This window comes from Cucumis melo, chromosome 11, assembly GCF_025177605.1.
Source record: "Cucumis melo cultivar AY chromosome 11, USDA_Cmelo_AY_1.0, whole genome shotgun sequence".
In the NCBI taxonomy this organism is placed as follows: domain Eukaryota; kingdom Viridiplantae; phylum Streptophyta; class Magnoliopsida; order Cucurbitales; family Cucurbitaceae; genus Cucumis; species Cucumis melo.
Window position 1 is genome coordinate 14253370 of NC_066867.1, and position 18029 is coordinate 14271398.

At 32.3% G+C, this 18029-nt stretch overlaps 1 protein-coding gene across 1 annotated transcript; it reads right to left on the reverse strand.

Moving 5' to 3' along the window:
- Nucleotides 1-7982: 7982 nt before the first annotated feature.
- Nucleotides 7983-13475, reverse strand: LOC103502104 (nitrile-specifier protein 5). The gene is made up of 3 exons (XM_008465935.3): nucleotides 13308-13475; nucleotides 9255-9344; nucleotides 7983-9169 (listed from the first exon to the last, which is right to left on the reverse strand). Exons 2-3 carry the CDS (start codon nucleotides 9282-9284, stop codon nucleotides 8225-8227), a joined length of 975 nt encoding a protein of 324 aa, XP_008464157.2. The 5' UTR covers nucleotides 9285-9344; nucleotides 13308-13475; the 3' UTR covers nucleotides 7983-8224.
- Between the last annotated feature and the right edge of the window lie 4554 nt (nucleotides 13476-18029).

The window sequence follows — 18029 nt, forward strand, 5'->3', positions numbered from 1 at the left end:
GGAGAAAAGAGTAAAGTAAGAGAGAGAAAAATTCAACTTTTTACAAAATTAAAAAAATAAAAAATAAAATAAAAAGACCTTTAATGTCGGTTCTAAAAAACATGATGTTTAATGTCGGTTTTAAACCGACATTAAAGATAAAGCTTTAATGTCGGTTTAAAACCGACATTAAACATCCGCCTTTTGAAAACCGACATTAAAGCTCATTTTTCATTTTTTCCACCCGACATTAAAGACCAGATTTCTTCTAGTGGATAGTCTTTGATTCAATAGCGATCAATTAATTATCTTCTAATTAATGCAAACACCTCTCAGTGCCTTAAATGTCACACTTGCTTGCCTCTCGACATGCAAAAGATAAAGCTTAATTAACATCATTAGGCGAGATGCCACATCATCATGCAAAGAGATTCACTAGAAGACAAGAATGGTAGTTGGAGTTGATATGACTTGACAAGACTACATTCGGCGCAGACATGTGTAGAGGAATAGAAGTTTCCCACCTAAAGTAGCCTATACAAAGCCTCCATCTCTACCAAGAAAAATGGGGTAATCTGAATCGACTAAAACCTAGAGAGCTCCATCAGAGCTAGTGGAAAGGACTAACCTTTCTACCTATTATAAAGAATATTCCATCTCTTCTCGAGCCAACCTTGTAGGTGAGAGCTTATAGTAAGATTAGAGAGCGAAACCACAATCTTCTTCCTCCTAACTTGTAAAAGAACCAAAGGATGCTTAGGCATTTTGTGGCTCGATTCACATCTCTTGCTTTTCATTTTTGTATTTTCATTGTAATGTATGAATTTCATGTTATATGTCGAAACGCCTACATTCTTTAGTACATTGCAACTTTATCCTTTTCAATCTATCATCTCTTTACTGTTCATCCATTGAGGTGTTATAAGTAACTTAGGTTTGTGATAAATTCTTGATAAGAGATCTAGCTTATAAGGTTCATCATGTTTAGCTGAGCTTTACTCCATCGTTTGGCCAACATTTATCGTCAAATACTCGAGAGAGTAAGTAGCAAGGACATAGTGGAACGTGAAAAGGAAGGAGTTTGGAAACAAACTCCATCCTGGTGATTAAACCTCCATCATTTGTGTCCGAAAGGGAGAACAAATGGGGTAACTTGGTGCCAAAAGGTTGCAACCTTAAAAGAGAGTTAATGTGATCCTTACAAGTGATGAAATCATAGCTACCGTGTAATTTATCTTTATCATTTGCATCTCGAAAGGCGAGTAAGTATGGTGTATAGGCACCAAGACGTGTTTGCCTTAATTAGAAGATGATTACTTAATCCCTATCACATCAGGGACTCCAGCATGGCTTAATCGCCTAGAACACATAGACTTTCCTTCAACCTTCCTTAATACAAGTTAGTTCATTTTCCATACTCCCCCCACTTCTTGTCACCTTTACAGAATCTCTAGTGTAGATGAAAGTTTTACTGCACATACATGCAATTACTCTATACTGTATAGAAACATATATTGCCTGGATGCAATTCCCTGAGTTTGATCTTGACTTATCCAGGAAGCCTATCAATTCATTTACACTTGGGCAAGCAATAGGAAACCCTAAACCCTAAACCCTAAACCCTAAACCCTAAACCCTAAACTCTAAACCCTAAACCCTAAACCCTAAACCCTAAACCCTAAACCCTAAACCCTAAACCCTACTCGCCAAAATTTAAGTTTATGCATGGCTAAATACTTTAGCCATACTTCCTCATTTCCAAATATCATGACATACTTTTAATGATACATTCGAATCTCTTTTAATCTTAACTCCAAACAACATCCACTCTTCCAAGTTCTTCAAAAGACTTAAACTTCTCTAAAATCTAGGGTTTACAATTTTTCTCTCTCTTAAGAAATTTTGTCCTCGAAATTTTAAACAGCAATTCCAACAAAACAAATCTTTTACTTCTCCTTCCAACATAGTTTTTGCTAGTTTGACTTCCTAGTCTTCCGGGAATCTGATGATTATGAAACATTCTATCACTTTACTAATCCATTCATATGCCTCAATTGAACTAGTTAATCCCTAAACACTTCGACCCTTAATGCTTCTAATTCTCTACTAGTACACTTATCTTTATAATCCATTTGAACTAGTTTTAAAATTTCTTTTCCTTAACAACTTTAACCTTTTTTAAAAAAATTTACTTACAAAGCTTTTGGCCAAGATTGTGTCCCGATTGCTACTTACGTACTTTGCCTGCCAATCTGACTTTGTATAATTCTTATCTTCACTTATCAGGTTTTCAATCATTTATCTAAATCTATTTTAAATGAAACCTTTATCTTTCTGTTCCCTACGAAATAACTTTTGCTTTGATACTAAATTGTCACGTCCCCTCTCAGATCACCTACTCTAAACCTGAGAGATTGACGTGATGTCAACCGATATCATTCCCCTCTTGAACAATACTAGTTAACCCTTAACCTCAAACATTTATACAATTTGCAAGCGAAAGTCTTTAACAGTCAAGAAAACGAAATTAAATGCAGCCCATTTTATAAAACGACTTTATAACTTTAATACCTTTATGAAAATATTTAACATTGAAAATCGTAAAATTAACCAAAATTCTTCATATAAATAACTCATTCTATCTTGATGATTCCTTTAACATTTATATTATATTAGCCTGACATTAGTAAGTCTAGCACCTCGAGCAGCACAATCTGTAACTGGAAAGAGAGAAAACATTTTGAAAGGGTAAGTTGAAAGACTTAGTGAATGACGGTTTTATAGAACATGTTCTCACAAACAATTTAGAATAAAACTCGGCTTAAAAAAATTTAACGTTGAAATATCATTTCAGAGCATAGCATTTATAAACATTTACTATTGCCAATAGTCCATGGATATTTTGTAAGGCATGATCCATAGCCACATACAGTATGTAAACCTCTTCGTCCATAGAATAGTTGATAGGAAACAACTTTCATTGTTATCCTCCTCCTTTAAGGCATAATAATTAAAACCATTCCTGATGGCCTATATGTAACGTCCCAAAAATTAAGATAATTTTGGAGTTAATTATCTTAATTTTGTTTAATTAGATTTAATTTATTGGGCGTTATTTTGAATTCATTTAAGGATAATTATTTGATTTATGTGGGAATTGAAATTAATTAAATATTTGTTGGATGAATATTTAATTAACTAGATGTTTTGACATGTGGTGTTTGTTGAGATTTTGATTAAATGGTAAGTTAAGAGAATTAAGTAAAGTTGTGGATTTTTAGTGTTGTTGAAGTTGAATTTAATTAAATAATTATGGTTGTTATTTAATTAAATTGTGGGGTGAAAAGTTTGTTGGAGATCTGATAATTATATGTATATGTGGAAATATATATATATATAATTATTATGTGAAAGGAAAAGATAATTATATTTGTTGAAATATAATTATTTAAAGAAAAGATAATTGTATTATGGAGAAAGAATATTTATTAAGCGAGAAAAAGTAAAATAATTATATTTTGGGAAAATATAATTATTTGTAAAAGAATAATTATTTTGGAGAAAGATAAATAATAATTAATTATTGTGGAAGATAATTAATTATTTTAGAGAAAGATAATTCATGTTGGAAGTGATAAGTAATTTATTGGAAAAGATTTGATTGATTAAATTAATTGAGGATTTAAGTTAATTTGAGATTTTGGAGGGAAAATTTGGTTTGTGTGGAATTGGATTTAATTGAGTATATATATATGGATATATATATACAATTAATAATTTGGAAAAGTGAAGCTAATTATATGATGGAATATAATTATATTTATTTGGAAAAGAAGATAATCGAGAAAGATGGTTGATTTGATTGGACGAAAAAGATATATATTTATTTAAAAAAAAAAAGAATAATGGTTTAAATAAATATATATGTTTATTGTAGATTTTGGTGAGAGAAAAATATTAATAATAAAGAAGTATATTAATAATAATGGTTATAAATGCCTAAGATTTTGTGCATTTAAGGCATTTATTGATAAAAGATAATGGGAATAAAAATATATGTATATTTTTTGTATTATATATATATATCCTAAAAGAAAAAGGAAATAATAATAATAAATATTATTGTTATTATTTGGGTCTATAAATAGCATTGGAATGCTTAAGTTAGAAAGTAAAGGAAAAAGAAAAAAGGTTCTTCATCTTCTTCTCTAAGAGCCGCCGCCGCCTCACCAGTTTTAGTTATGAATTGATGAATTTTTCCATCAAAGATAAAAGGATTTTTCAACCTCCATTTGAGTAACCTGGTAAGCTAATGAAATTATTAATTTAATTTTAGATCTATTTGGGGTCTCTTTAAAGGTTCAATTGACTAATTTTTTTTAGATTTAAATCTTGGATTTTTTCCAATCAAGGTTGAATTGGTTTCAACCCCTTTTGTTTGAGAACTTAATTAATTTGGGAGAATTTTTGGATGTTAGCCAATTGCTAATTTCATTAATTAAGATACTGAGTTTTTCTTTTATGATTAGGATCAAGTTAATTAGAGGATTTTTACTGTCCACTATGGACTACTTTGTTTGACTAAAATCTCCAGGTAAGAGATTCTCCTACTAGACCTTTGAACTGAATTTAAGAGATCGCATATAATTATGATTATGCATTGATGGTAGCTAAAATGCATAATTCATTATATTGATTGATGATGATGACTGATGTTATGTTGATGACTGTTGATGTTTATGTTGATGCATGATATATTAATCACATGATTAAGGACGTTAAGATTAATACTCATGCTATGTTATGATGTTATGTTATGATACATGTTATGGATAGAGTGTTATGTTAACTTTATCTATTAGAGTCGTACCCGCATGGGTGTCCTTCGGGATCACCACCTTTTTAGGACTATGTAGTCCGGCGGGACCACCAGTCTGGCATTGACATTGACATAGACATGATTCGAGTGATTCGACGGGATCACTCGCATTTCGATTGTCTTAGTGTTTCCTTCGGGTACACTAAAGACCAGTTGTCCTAGGTACTCCTTTGGGTTCATCGAAGACCAGATATGTTCCTACGAGATCACAGATTGCACGTGTTCGGGAACGTGCCAGTTCAGGGGTACCACTTTTCAGGACTCTAATAGGAAGTTAACAGGCACCTAGCGGGACTAGTGGTGGGTCCCTTACTGAGTATATGTTTATACTCACTCTTTCTATGTTTTATATTTCAGGTAAAGGTAAAGGTAGAGGAAAGCTAGCGAGCGGTAGAGAAGGATCCGTGACACGTCATATGGGAACTCAGTTTTGCTTCCGCGTTTATGTATCAGTGTTTTAGCATTCTATTTTTAATGAAAATTTAGTTTCCCTCCTTTTCAAAAAAGTGTCTCTTGTTATTTGTTTCTTTTTTAGTATAAAGAGTTGGGTTGTTACACCATAGTTAAAGATAGGTTCATCAGCCCTACCATCAATATGGAATTAATCATATACGCACAATAGGTCCCACGTAATATTCGAGCTAGGATAAAACATATTTAAAAACTTTGAAACATTCTTCCGTTTTCATAATCTTAACATTCAACCACAGCATAGCTTTGAGAGATTAGTTGTAAAATATTAAGTAACGAAAATAGCAACTTAATCATTTATCTTAAAACATGCCTTAAACAATAGCTTAGAAATCATCTTAATAAAACATTAGAGAAAACATTTAAATCATTCACAAACTTGGTTAAATTTTCTTCAAAAATTTCTTGAATTCTTTCTTCGGTAGTCCTTTAAGAAACAAACTAACTTTTGATCTTTGGAAGTGATGAGAACCTTAATGTACGTGAAGCTACTTATTTATACTAATTGTTTGCATGAAAATGGTCAAGAGCTTGGTGTCATCACCATGAACTTCCACTTTGGTGTCATCACCATGAACTTCCACTTAACCCATTAAGAGATGGTGGGATTATCCAAAAAAAATGTTGGATTTTCCCCCTAACTTTAGTCAAGGGGCAAAATGGTCATTTGACCATTCTAGTCAAAGTCAAACTTTGAAGTTTCAAGTCAATAGTCAACATTTTGACTTTCTACCATTTTGTCCATCTTTACTAATTTTGACCTTCCGAGCATGAATCCACATTATTTTTCTAAAATTTAAATCATATTTGAATATAAAGCCGGCTAAAGTTTGATATTTCAAAGTCAAAAAGTCGACATTTTAATTGTTTCTAACTTTGACCATTTTCATCAATTTTCAGCTTCTACATATGAATTCGTACTCATATTTTTAATATTTAAATCACATTTAAACATATAACACTTTCTAAAACTGATAATCGATGACTATATCTCATATATTCGTCGGTTTTTCTCTCTTTACCTATTTCGAACGATTCGGATTATTCCATCATATTGTTCTAAGTTAATTCCATATGAGCTAGTAGGGGAACTAATGGACCTATAGATCATGGTCTCCAACGATCTAAGATTAACTAGCTAAACCTTTTTAGACCAAGCTAATCAACATTCATTAACTAATGGGTCATTCCACAAGTCTCGTAGTTGCACTTCCCTCACTATAGACATATTTCTGTCTATATGATATAATCATGATCAATAAGTTAATCCTTCATATGTTGTTTGTAATCTCGACTGGGTTAAAATACTGTTTTACCCCTAGAATTACATCTTGCTCCTTAAGTCCTACTGATCCACTATTGAACAATTGGTTTAAGGTTCAACCTATAAACCGAATCCCTCTAGAGACAATGAGAGGGTGGGGCCTCTTGTTCAAGACTTGGTTTCAATCCTTAAAGGAACAACCTATCTACTAACCCTGAAGCGGGTAGGAGTGAATTCCGTCTTGCATCCTATGTTCTTAGCTATCCACCCGGTCTTACCCTTCAAATGGGAGACTTATTGGGCTAGCGCTGATGAGCAGTCCTCACCTATGAAAATCTAAGGATAATTCAGCGTGAATAGAAGATCATAGTTAGCTTAAAGTTAAGATTAAGTTACCTAAGTCATAAAAAAAATGAAATAGTCAGTTTTATATAGTTAACGGTGTTATAACTTAAAAGCAACCATTTAATGGTTCCAATCTTATGTAAACTTTTTACAAAGGATACCCCCACTTCTATGTCTCTACATGAACGATTCAATATCACATCGTTTGTACTAACTACAACGTAGGTCGTATCCATAGTGTTCTTAAGATAAGGTGCCCAACCTTATTCACACACTATTAGGCTATATACTCAAACTTGAACCACGTTTATGTCTCTACATAAAGTTCAAATCTACATTAGATAGCCCTGGGACCTTAGTTTATTGAATTCAAGATTATAATAATCTATTTTCACTAATAAGTCCTTAATAACCACTTTATTGAATAGAATGTAATTTAAACTACAAACTACGAGTTTTAGGACATAAAGTCCAACGGGATATAGATTTGGAAAAAAATAACCCTATCTATGTATTCACTTTAAATTTTTTTTTTTTAAATCTTAGGAGGTGTTTGAGGGACTTATAATAGTCTGAGGATTATAATGGTCTGAGTATTATAATAGTCTGAGTATTATAATAGTCTGTGTTTTGGGATACAGACTATTATCTCAGCTTTCGTCAATGTTGCTTCCTTTTGTGGTGGTTGCTACTGGGATTTTCGTTTTAGCTTACCCTTCTACTTTTATTTGGTAAATATTTGAAGCTTAGTGAGAGAAGAGGGTATGAGGAAGGGGAGAAAGGGTAGTGAGAACAAGTATTATCATAATATAGGATTAGAAAAATCCTAATATTAGTATTATCATAATACTAAGTCCAAACATGGAATAATCCACTCCACTCCTCTCTAATCCTAGGGGCAAACAACCCCTTATTATCTAAAAGATCTAACTTCTAAAATAATGTCACATTTCTAACTTCTAAACCATTTTAAACATATTTTTAAACAATGAAAACTTAAAAGCCTTTCATTTTAAAACTTCAGAAACCGCATGAACATCTATCTGAAATTTTAAAGACAACTATTATTTATAATGATAAAAAACACACAATAATCATTCCACTCCAATTCACCAACATCATCACTCAATAAACTCATCTTCCCTCTCTCTACAATTACCACTTTAGCCTTTTATTCGGAAATACAAACACAACTCTCACCAAAAAAAAAAAAAAAAAAAAAAAAAAAAGAAAAAAGAAAAAACGCATCACCTATCATCATATCACCAACATGTTCCACCATTTTCTCACTCACACGGAGCAAAAAAATAGATATCCCCTAGCCGATCATTGCTCGGCGAATTACCCCCATAAACTAGAAGGCCCAATTCCCCTCCCTTCCGGCCCACAGAAAACGCACACCAACCCCTCGGCCCAGGATGATCCTCAACGCCCAGCCCATCTTCCACCCTACTCCACTCTAACACCTCCGTGTCCAACACGTAAACCTCTCCGGCGAACTTTCCGGCCCCCAAGTGCCCTACATCACTGGGGTCCACTTCCCCACCGTAGATATACACGTACTTCCCAATTGCGCACGTGCAAAACACGCTCCTAGCCGTCGGCCTTTGCCCTCTTGTCTCAACTTGGGCCCATTTATTTTGGTCCGGATCAAAATAGTGAACATCATCCATTTCCATACCCGCAAATCCATACACTACCCATATTTTATCTTGGGCCACAGCTAGGCCTGGTCCACCTCGGCCCTTCAACTCTTCCCCTGCTGCTGGATACTCTATCCATTTTCCATCTACCGTATCGTAAGCCCACAAGTCGTTGAGGCGACCGGAGTTACCGCATCCGCCAAAGATGTAGACGTTGTGGTCGTCCGCCGTTGTGGAGTGGTAGCTTCGATGCGGTGGTCCAGATTCGCCGCCAGAGAGGAGCGTCCATTTGTTAATCGATGTGTCAAAGGAGTAGAGCTCATTTAGTTCCTTGTGCTCTGTATCCCTACCGCCGAAGACGTAAATGATTTGGCCGATGGAGGCCATTGTGACGCCAACGCGCGGTGGAGGGATGTCGCCGGAGACAGCGACGACTGTCCAGATGTGATCATGGAGGTCGAAGACGTGGAGTTTGTTGTCGACGGGGAGTCGGGGGGAGAATTCTCCGCCGAAGGAGTAGGCCTTTTGGTCTACAATTGCAATGGCGTGAGAGCTTCTTGCACCTGGGCCTATCGTTTTTTGATCAATCTGCAAAGATTTTTTAATAAATTTGTGAAAAAATGGAATTAAGAATTGAATAGGTTGATGATTATGATAACGTGAAGATACTAACCTTAATCCATTTTCCATTTGTGGGAGCCATTTGTTGAAAAAGTTCAGAGAATTCAGTCTTCTAAAGCAATGGGCGAGAGTTGTGGCAGGGCTGATAATTAATATACATTCATGCAAAAAGACAATATTTCAATAGTAACACAGTGGGACTATGGTTAAATTAGAAACTATACGTAGACTATCCATGAGTTTTTATTTGATTATAAGAATTAGAGGGGTCTTTTAAAAGATATAAAAAAAACAAAATATTTATGTATAAAATATCAAAAATGTTCCGTCAACTATGCTGTCAATAACGCGCTCGTATTTTTTTTTAATTTGGTACACGATTTTTTAATTCTTTTGGTACAAGATCGTTTAAATTTCTTTACATCATAGTTTAGATTTATTTGCATTTGACTACCCAATCTAAATGATTCTTTTTATATTTTATACACGATTTTATTTTTTTACCATTACTTTTTTAAACGATTCTTTATACACAATCTTTTATTTTTTATACACGATTTTTTATTTTTTTTACACTTACTTTTTTAAGTATAATTACTTGTACACGATCTTTTAGATTTTGCTATTTTGTTGTACACAGTCATTTAAATTTGATTACCAAATGTAAACGTGTAAAAAAAAGACAAAAAAAAACGAGGAGGAAAAAAAGAAAAACAATGGAAAGATTAAACGACATAAATAAAGAATTGAATCGAAAGAAATCGCGGAAAAGAAAAAGAGAAAAGAAAAGGACGAAATCACAGGGAACAAGAAGACGAAATAACGAAATCGCGAGAAAAAAATAAAGATGGAAAGACAAATCTGAAATATTTAATAAATGAACAACGGAGCTTTATTACACGGACGGTTCTTTTTACAGATTTGTTAGTCAGTTTTCCAAAATTAAATTTAAATTCTATTTTCTTTTTAAATTGTAGCAACTAATTTTATATTTCTTCTCTTAGTAGTGCCAAAATAAAAATATTATTTCAGAAAAGATTCCTCGAGGAGAAAGAAACAATTTTTTTTCTCGGAAGATGATTTCATGATGTTAGCATAGAAAATACCTGGCTGTACAATTACTATTGTGTCCTCACTCATAAAATACAATAAAAACAAATGTTCAACTTGTTTTTTTCAAAATTAAAAAAAAAGTCACTTATTTATATCTACTTTTTACAAACAAAAAGAAAAAAATTGAATGAAGATTTGTAAAACCAAGTGTTAAGTGTGCATTTTGAAGATAGTTTAGAGATCGTTTGATAACTTTTATATTTCATGCTCTCTGTTTCTCGTATCCTGTTTTTTACTATGCGTTATTGTTTCTTCTTTCTTTAGAACAAGAAATGAGATTATGTTTGGTAATTAACTATTATCGTTTCTTGTTTCTTGAAAAAAAAAAAATAGAAACAGAAACATAAATTCGTTTGACAATCATTTTTTGTTTTTCGTTTCTTCTGTTATTTTTCCAAACATTTTCGCTAATTTTTGTTAGTTTAAATGTAATATAATTAGGTAAAAAGTTAAAATATATATAAAATACATAAAAATATGAAAAAAATAATAATAAACCATTAAAATTAGATCAAAAATCTAAAAATCACATATTACATTAATCTAAAATATTGAAAATTTAAAATTCATAATTAAATTATAATATAATTATCAAAAAGTAAGAGACGAAACACATAAAAATAAACTAAAAATATTAAACATATTTACTGATAGATTAATAAAGGAAAAAATAAATTAAAAAATATTAAACAGTAAACATAAAAAATTAATAAATATTAAACATATAAATATGAAATATTAATAAAGGAGGAAAAGATAATTTACGATATATTAAATGTATAAATATGCAAGATTAACGAAGGAAAAAATAAATTAAAAATATCAAACAAATAAATATGAAAACTAATAAAAGAAGAAAAATAAATTTGTATATATATATATATATAATTAATAAAGGAAGAAAAAATAGATTGAGAAATATTAAACAAATAATTATGAAAAGTTAATAAAAGAAGAAAAAATAAAACAAGTTCAGAAACATAAGAATCACTAAAGTTAAAGAATGGAACCCAAGAGCTTTAGGTTATAGGCATATCTATCCACTAACAAGCCAACTATAAATTTTAAACATAATGAAAAAGGGGAGAAACTAGAAGTGTTCAGAAAAGTCGGTAAAGCCAACCAACCTAATTACCCAACCCAAACACTAAGGGGGCGTTTGGGAGAAGGGTTGGATTATGGGGTTAGGGTTATGTAATCCAACCCTCGTTTGGGGGAAGGGTTATGTAACCCTATTTTTAGCCCCTTAACCCTTCCTTAAATCCTTCTTCAACACTTCTTAACCCTTCTTCAACTTTTCCTCGATCATTCTTCAACACTTCTTAATCCTTCTTCAACTTTTCCTTAACTCTTCTTCAACTCTTCTTTAATCTATCATAACCCTACCCACATAACCATTCTCCCAAACACACCTTATCAAAACATTATCATAGCACTTCCTTCATAACCCTCCCCCAAACACATTTTATCATAACACTTCCTTCATAACTCTTCCCCTAAACACATCTTATCATAATCCTAGGTTTATCATAACCTTAACCCTCCATAACCCAACCCTTCCCCCAAACGGCCCCTAAGGGTTTGGTTGGGTTAACTTAGAAAATTGGAAGCAAAAAAAAAAAAAAAAAAAAAAAAAAATACTCGAGTCGTGTCTCGAGTTGTGCAAATAATAGTCGGGTTGACCGAACTTGACCCGGTTATAAATATAATATATATATATATATAAAGCCCTAACATGTGTCATTTACTCATTTAGTTTCATTGACTTCAAATCTAAACAACGATCATGTATTTTTTTTTGAACGATGAGAAAAAGGCTTCAAATCTAAACGATCGTGTCGACCATGTTAAACGATTGTGTTAACTAGGTAAGCGGTTGTCTAGATCATTTTCATACGATATATGGGAAAAGGACTTCAAATCTAAACAATCGTGTTGGTCATGCTAAACGATAGTATTGACTAGATAGATCGTATCCACACGATTGTTAAAAGAACAATATTTCTTAGTTATGGAGGAAGCAAATGCTAAACGAAACATGTTCTCCACTAATTTCGGTCGTGAACAAGAGAAAACATTTTTGTTGAAAAGACCAACTTCTAAAGAAACTCTTTCATAAGTATTGTATTATAATCGACAGCCCAAGGTCTAGGCTGGAACAAAACTACCAAGATAGGGCCACACAAATGACCAAAATCACGAACCTTCATAATAGGTTATTTTAAAAACAGAGCTATATTAAGTAGTTATAAAACTATTTAGAAATACAATAAGTCATTATAAATTTTATAATAATACATAATAATAATTATATAAAATTTTATGTTAAATTACAAATTTGGTGGTTACAATCTTACTAGAATAGAATTTAGTCTTTAGTATTATAACTACAATTTAAGTTATATTCATTAACAGCTTTATCAAATTATCATATTAGTGGATGAGTAAGGTTGATTTTATCATTTATAAAAGTATAGCCATTCTTGAACCTTTCAGTCGGTCACAAAAAAACATTAAAAAAAAAAAAAACCTTGTTTTTATTAAATTTCTAATTTTTAGATTAATGATTTCACCTTCTCTACCAAATATGGCTGAAAATACTAAAATAGCAGACATAAGCATACCTCCCCTGCCATAAAAAGTGTAGTGTCATATTTTAGATTAATTTGAGCTTCATCCCTAAACACTTCTATATTGTAAAAGGATGTATTTAAAAATTGATGGATGAATTTTGGTAGAAATTCATGTAAATTATGACTAATTGACTGAGATTTAAGAGAGTTTTGTTTAGTCTGATTTAAATCTTAGCTTTCGAAATCATTTTTTTTCTCAAAATATTGGCTATGTATTGAAAAAAAAAAAAACAAAAACAAGAACAAACTCACAGTTTGGGCTAGGGATAAAAAGTTTTGATTACACTATAAAATGGTAACCATTTTTTTATGGAAACTAAGATCATATGGTAAAAGTAAAAGGGGGAGAAGTTGAGTACCGGAGGGGGCAGGTGGTTGAAGGTGAAGGAGATCGGAGACGGATAAGAGAAATCGAAAGGGTCAGACGGAGAAGAGGAAGAAGGGCACCGGCTGCGGCTGAGAGTGGAGATTGTGAGACTGCGACTTCCAGAGCCGCCCTATAGGGCTCGCTTTTTATATATAATATCTATAATTGAAGGTGGGCCCATTTATTAGATTTCTTTATTTGTTTGGTGCAATCCCTACTTCCAATTTTATAATCAACAAAACCAAAATAAATTAGTTGACAAATTAACAATGTTCAATCCAAGTTGTTGTTATCATACTACTATTGTTACCATTCTAATTGAAAAATTATAAATTTGACACTTTACTACTAAAATTACCACTTTTCTCTTAAACATTGAAGTCAACGTAAAGGTAATTATAAATTTAATTTGTAATTTACTGTAGATTGAAGTAAAGATAACCATCTCAATAATAATAATAATATTTTTTAATTTTGTGTAAACGAGATCAAAACCAATTTTAATTACATTTATCGATCCATCACCCAAAATTCATTCAAAATACACCAATTTTGTTTACGGTTTGCTAAACACAGCCTTATATAAAATAAATAATTCAATTTTTATAGTTAAAGTTTAAAGGTGCAGTTATTGTAACTATTATCCTATACTAGAGTTAGTTTTTGTAAATTGCCTGCTTAAGTATGAAAAGTAAAATGATAGATTAAATAAAAAAAGAAAAAAAAAAGAACAAAAGTTGTTTTAAAAGACAATAGATAAATATCTTATTAATGTCTATTAATAAAGTGAAAGATGATTATCTTGATTTATCTCGAATAAAAAGTGAATTATGTTATATTTGTTGGTAAGTTATTTCGTTTGCTATATTTAAAAATATATATAATAAAAATCTATAAAAAGTAATTCAAAATTGAACTCAACTAACAATGATTTGTATTTGAGGATCAAGAAACATCATACCCGAAAAGGCAGTCTGGCGTGAAGAAGAAATGGAGGCTCATGGACAATGAATGTGGTAATGAGAAAGAGAACCTAAAAAGGGTAATAGTGTAATTTTGTGCAATCTTGACATCACATTTGGCATTATTTTCTTCTTCTTCTTCTTCAGAAAATGGGTTATTTGATATTTTAAATCTTTAGGGTGCGTTTGGGGGAGGGAAAGAGTTATGGGGGAAAAGGATTATAATAATCCTAGGATTATGATAATCCTAGTGTTATGATAATATGTGTTTGGGGGAAAGAATATAAAAGGTAGTATTATAATAGTATGTGTTTGGGGGAGAGATTATGATAGTAGTGTTATAGTAATATGTGTTTGGGAGAAGGATTATGATTGTAGTAATTTAAAAAATAATAATAGAATTTAGATTGAGTTATTTAGGTAGGGTAATGTAGGGTTGTAAGAAAGTAAAAATAGGATAAGATAGGGTTATTTAGGGATTAGAATTATTTATCATATTCCTTGGGCCAAACACGGTTTGGCCCAATTTCCTAATCCTTTTCCCTCTAAAACCCCACCCCAAACACGCCCTTAAAATGGGTCATCTAATCACAATCCTCACCCAAGTGGCAATGCCCTTAGATGCAACCGACTAAAGTGGTTTAATTATTGTACAATATCCTATCCACCTCATCATTTGATGTCCTTTTATTAATTAACCATGCATATTTATCTTCTCTCAATTTATTAATAATTTGATTTTACTATTTTAAAGATGGATGGTCCAATGATACTTCTAATTCACCTACAATTTCAAACAAATTATAAGTATAAATTAAATTCCAATCTTATTTTATTTTGAGAAACGGTTGACTCAAAGTTCACAAATTTGTTTTAAATATTACAAAAGGTAAGGATCTAGCGAGGATTAGTTAAAAAATCATAAATAATCAAATAAATAATGATTGCGTAAGGGTTGAAAGGAGGAGAGACAAAAACAGGCATGGTCCATGCATGTCTTCTTCCAAAATATTCTTATCGTGCATGTACATGTATGTGTATGTATATGCATATGTATATAGCTAAGCATATACAAACTTTTCCGTTTATAACAAATCCTACATATCAAACTTTAAAATGAAACTTTTAAAAAATGGGAGTATAATTGAAATTGTCTGGACTATTTCTTTATTATTTAGGTTTAAAACTTTTAAATCCTATATTGGTCTCCAAAATATTGTATCTTATTCTATTTTGATACCAGAACTTTTAAGAGTGTTTATTTTAGTCCCTAACTTTTAAAAAGAGTACACTCTGGTCCCTGTAGTGAATATTTCGTTAACTCTCTAACGGAATGGTGAGATGACTTTTATATTTGGATGATTAAAAAGCCAAATAAGATAACTGATAGCATGTAAAAATACAAGTTATTACGATCTTTTTAGGTAGAATAATGAAGTCTCAACGTGGGAAAAAGGAAGAAAATGCCAAGCTAAATAGATGAAATAAGACAAGAACATGTTACAAGTAGCAAAAGTGTTTTATGCCTGTTTATCACAGTTTTTATGACCTAATAGAGGGTTTTAGGCGAAGGAGAGAAGAGCAGCCGAGCAACGAACGCCAAGGAAGAAGACATGTGACTACCAAACGATCAGAGAAATGAAGCTAGACAATTTACATCACTAGAAGACAAAATGGTTGGCGCAAATGTCAAAAAAGATGAAAGGGACGTCGCAATGTTGAGCAGCTTTATCAGAGAATTAATGAAGCCTAGACGATGTTAAGTCCCATCGGTCCTCGTCTATAAATAGAAGGTTGTCTCTCCAAAACAAGTGTGCAAAAACTTTTAGAACAATCTTACTTCATCCTTTATCTTTCCTCTGTGTTTTAGGTGAGAGTTTGGAACATAGTTGAGAGAAGTCCCCATCCACGCTCCCCCTCAATGTAATAGGTAAAAAATAAAGTCGATAGGTATAAGAAATTATACTCAAAGGCTCGAAGCATGTCCTTTTACTTGTAGTTGTAATTTTTTATGTTGTGTCTGTAATTTGAACCTCATGGCTGAAAGGCCTAAAGTCTTAGTTATGAATGCAATTTTCTTCTATTTTCATTCTCCCATTTCGTTATCTCTTCTTGTTATTGCTTCTGTGCAAAAAGGATAAAGGTGTAATTAGTACTAGAGTATCTGGATATCTTATTTGTCATGTTTAGTTAAATGTTGCAATCAATACCTTATTCTATTAAAGAGAAAGAATAAAGTAATGAATTTTGTTACTTGCTAGAGTGACGACTTGAATTTAACTAAACAGGTGGCGAAAAAAATGTAGTAATTCATTCTTATCTCTGAATTTATCCTTAACATAAATATCAGAAATGTGAGTGTTTATGTCAATAAGGCACCAAGAGGTTGCCCGCCTTAATATAGGACGAGTGCATATAATTTAGTTAGATGGATTAGATATATAAATCATCTAGTAACTTCGATTACTTGGATCTTGTAAGGTGAGTATAAGGTCTTGATCGCATACCACCATTGCGATAGAGACCCTGACATAGGGATGCAGAAGAGAAAGATTTTTGATAGTAGAACGTGTTCCACGGAAGGATTATGTGTGAGGCTCTAATCCAGAGACAAGAAGTCTTATCAAAGAGGGTCTTGCTGGGAAGTTATGTCAGATAGGAATAAGTATAGGATATCCGACAAGAAAGGATGAAAAAAGGGAAAGGCGACGTGAAAAGATGCTTAAGTCTAGTCCTATAGTGAGAATGTAAACGACGTGATAAGAGTAGATGGTGAAGAAGAAGCATGCATTGAACATCAAGAGTTAAACGTTTAGCATAGTAATCTGAGAAGAAGTATCTATGCCTAAGGGAGTGGGGCGAGGAAGTAAGTGTCTTTTCGAGATGACTTGACAACTCGTTGATGAAGTAAAGACCTATTGCTTCCCCAAAAGATAAGAGGATTAGACGATTAAGGAGTTTGGCTTCCTAAGGAGATAAGGTGTGCATCTCGAGGGAATGTCCAATCGCCATTGACAATTAGCTTACGTGTCAAGTTTTTGTTGGTTGAATGGCACAACAAAGTAGTAAGGTAACACGTGTAAAGCATGGAAGTGACCTTTAGATGTGGTAAAATCACTATAAATAGGACCAAAGATCAAAGAGAAAAGGTTGCTTAGAAGTGTTAGAATTATTGGACAAGATGGCAAGGGGAAGTTCTGAATGCTAAATCATCGGTTGAGGAAACCACTGGGTGAGAAGAGGAACCCACGAAAGGGGTTGAGGCTAAGTATTTTCATGAGTGACCCTTATGATTGAATAAATGTTTGTGAGTGACAAAATAAGGTTTCAATACGACTTATAAGTTGTTATTTATGGTTAAATGTTCTCTATGCTTAATTACAAATTATGAATAAATGTTTTGTGAGTGAATTTTCACAAATAGTTAATGTTGTATGCTTGTAAGCTTGATATGTGAATGATGTATTCTGTTGATGATTATTTGAAAGTATTTTGTAGTTTACGCTTATTATTATATGATATTGTTGCTACTATGATTTTATGTAAGGAAAGGCTAGGAAGCTAACCCTTTGGTTTGTAATGATGAAATTGAAGGGATGAGAGCCCTACGCAGCGTAATCACTCTAGCAAGTGACAACATTCATGATGAAATTGTAATGATGAAATTTTATGTAACCCTTTGGTTGCTACTGTGTTACCAAGATAAGGTACCCAACTTTATCCCTATATTATAAACCCTTTAAGTTATATCT

Bases quoted from the DNA above. Each gene is read 5' to 3' on its own strand.
- LOC103502104 (XM_008465935.3), bottom strand. From the start codon at position 9,284: ATGGCTCCCACAAATGGAAAATGGATTAAG. The intron at 9,170-9,254 runs GTTAGTATCTTC...AAATCTTTGCAG, and splicing joins CAAATGGAAAATGGATTAAG to ATTGATCAAAAAACGATAGG.